Source organism: Lipotes vexillifer, unplaced genomic scaffold (assembly GCF_000442215.2).
Source record: "Lipotes vexillifer unplaced genomic scaffold, Lipotes_vexillifer_v1.1 scaffold342, whole genome shotgun sequence".
Lineage (NCBI taxonomy): Eukaryota > Metazoa > Chordata > Mammalia > Artiodactyla > Lipotidae > Lipotes > Lipotes vexillifer.
The window spans coordinates 497,485-498,788 of record NW_006786802.1 but is presented as its reverse complement, the minus strand read 5'-3'; the positions used below and the strand labels follow the sequence as shown (position 1 = coordinate 498,788).

The 1,304-nt window shown below is 50.7% G+C and overlaps 1 protein-coding gene across 1 annotated transcript in view; it reads left to right on the top strand.

Annotated features, from left to right (window-relative positions):
* The window catches only part of CES1 (carboxylesterase 1), a 36,468-nt gene that overhangs the window by 26,339 nt on the left and 8,825 nt on the right, over positions 1-1,304 (top strand). The window contains exon 8 of the mRNA XM_007459485.1: positions 957-995. Within this exon, the coding sequence (XP_007459547.1) occupies positions 957-995 (39 nt within the window). The remainder of the gene's footprint in view (positions 1-956; positions 996-1,304) is intronic.

Here is a 1,304-nt window from a genome sequence, read left to right as displayed (position 1 = left end):
CACACACACACACACACACACACACACACACACACACACACACACACACACACACACACACACCCCTGGATTGCAGGGCTACAACCCATAACGGAGGGACCCTTACTGGGACTTCCTGCATACTGGTCAGGCCTGTTAGCTACAGTGTCACAATAAAATCAGCACAATCTTGGTGAGCTCACAGCAAAGAGAAGCGTGGGGTGGGGTGAATTTCAGTGAGCTTGTATGAGTCAGGATTTTCTAATGCAGGAGGAGAAAACTCATCTCGAAGTGACTTGAGAAGAGAAAGGGGTATGTTGTAACAGAATCTTCAGGTAACTAACTGAAAAGTCCAGGAGTTGATGGCTTCAGGCATGTCTGGATCCAGATGCACATATGATATCATTAAGACTCTGTCTCTATCCCTCAGCTTTTTACCTCTCTGTGTTGGCTTCACTCTCAGGCAGATTTGTCCCCTGGGGAGGTTAGACAACAACAGTATTCTAGACTTACATCCTATCTGCTTAGAAACCCTCTTTCCCAAGAATTCCAGCAAAAGTTTTGGGTAAACTCTATTGAACTGACATGGGCACATGTCCATCCCTGAAGTAATCCCTGTCTTCAGGGAGATGGTGCACCTCAGGTCACATATAGATGCCTGGAATCGTGGAGTGAGACTGGGGAAGAGGGAGTCCCCCAAAGGAAAATTGGGGTGTTTTTGCCTGGAGGAACAAGAAGAGGAAATGGGTGCAGGGCAGGGCAGGCACAAGCAACAGTCCTCTCCAGAGCTCCCCTCCCCCATCCCATACCTGCACCCTGTGCTCATGCCCAGGGGAGCTGGTGCCCTGCCCACTTCCTTTCAGCCCAGCCAGGGTGGCACCAGGAGGGAGGACTTGATACCTTTGAGCACAGCTCACAGGATCAGCTTTTCTTTCAGGAGGCCTTCTCACCCACAGCCTCTGCCTTTGTCTTCACAGAAATTTTTCGCTCTTGATTTCCATGGAGACCCCAGAGAGGTAAGATGCTTACAAGAACTGACTATAGATGGAGAGATGCATATAGATATACATACCCTTCAAATTAAATACACATTATGTTATATAGTTTATACCAACTTGAGTGAAGATCTGCCCTCACCACCTAACCACGGCTGGCCCTGCTCAGAGTTCTGCCCTCTGGGGTCCACAGACTTAGCCCCCTTTGTTAGGACCCTGAGTGTGTGGCCACCGCGCATGGGCACGCAGGTCTGCGGTGCCGGCCGTGAGCTCAGGCAGGTGGAGAGGGGGACGCGGGTGTGACCTCGAAGGGGAAGCACAGACACGACG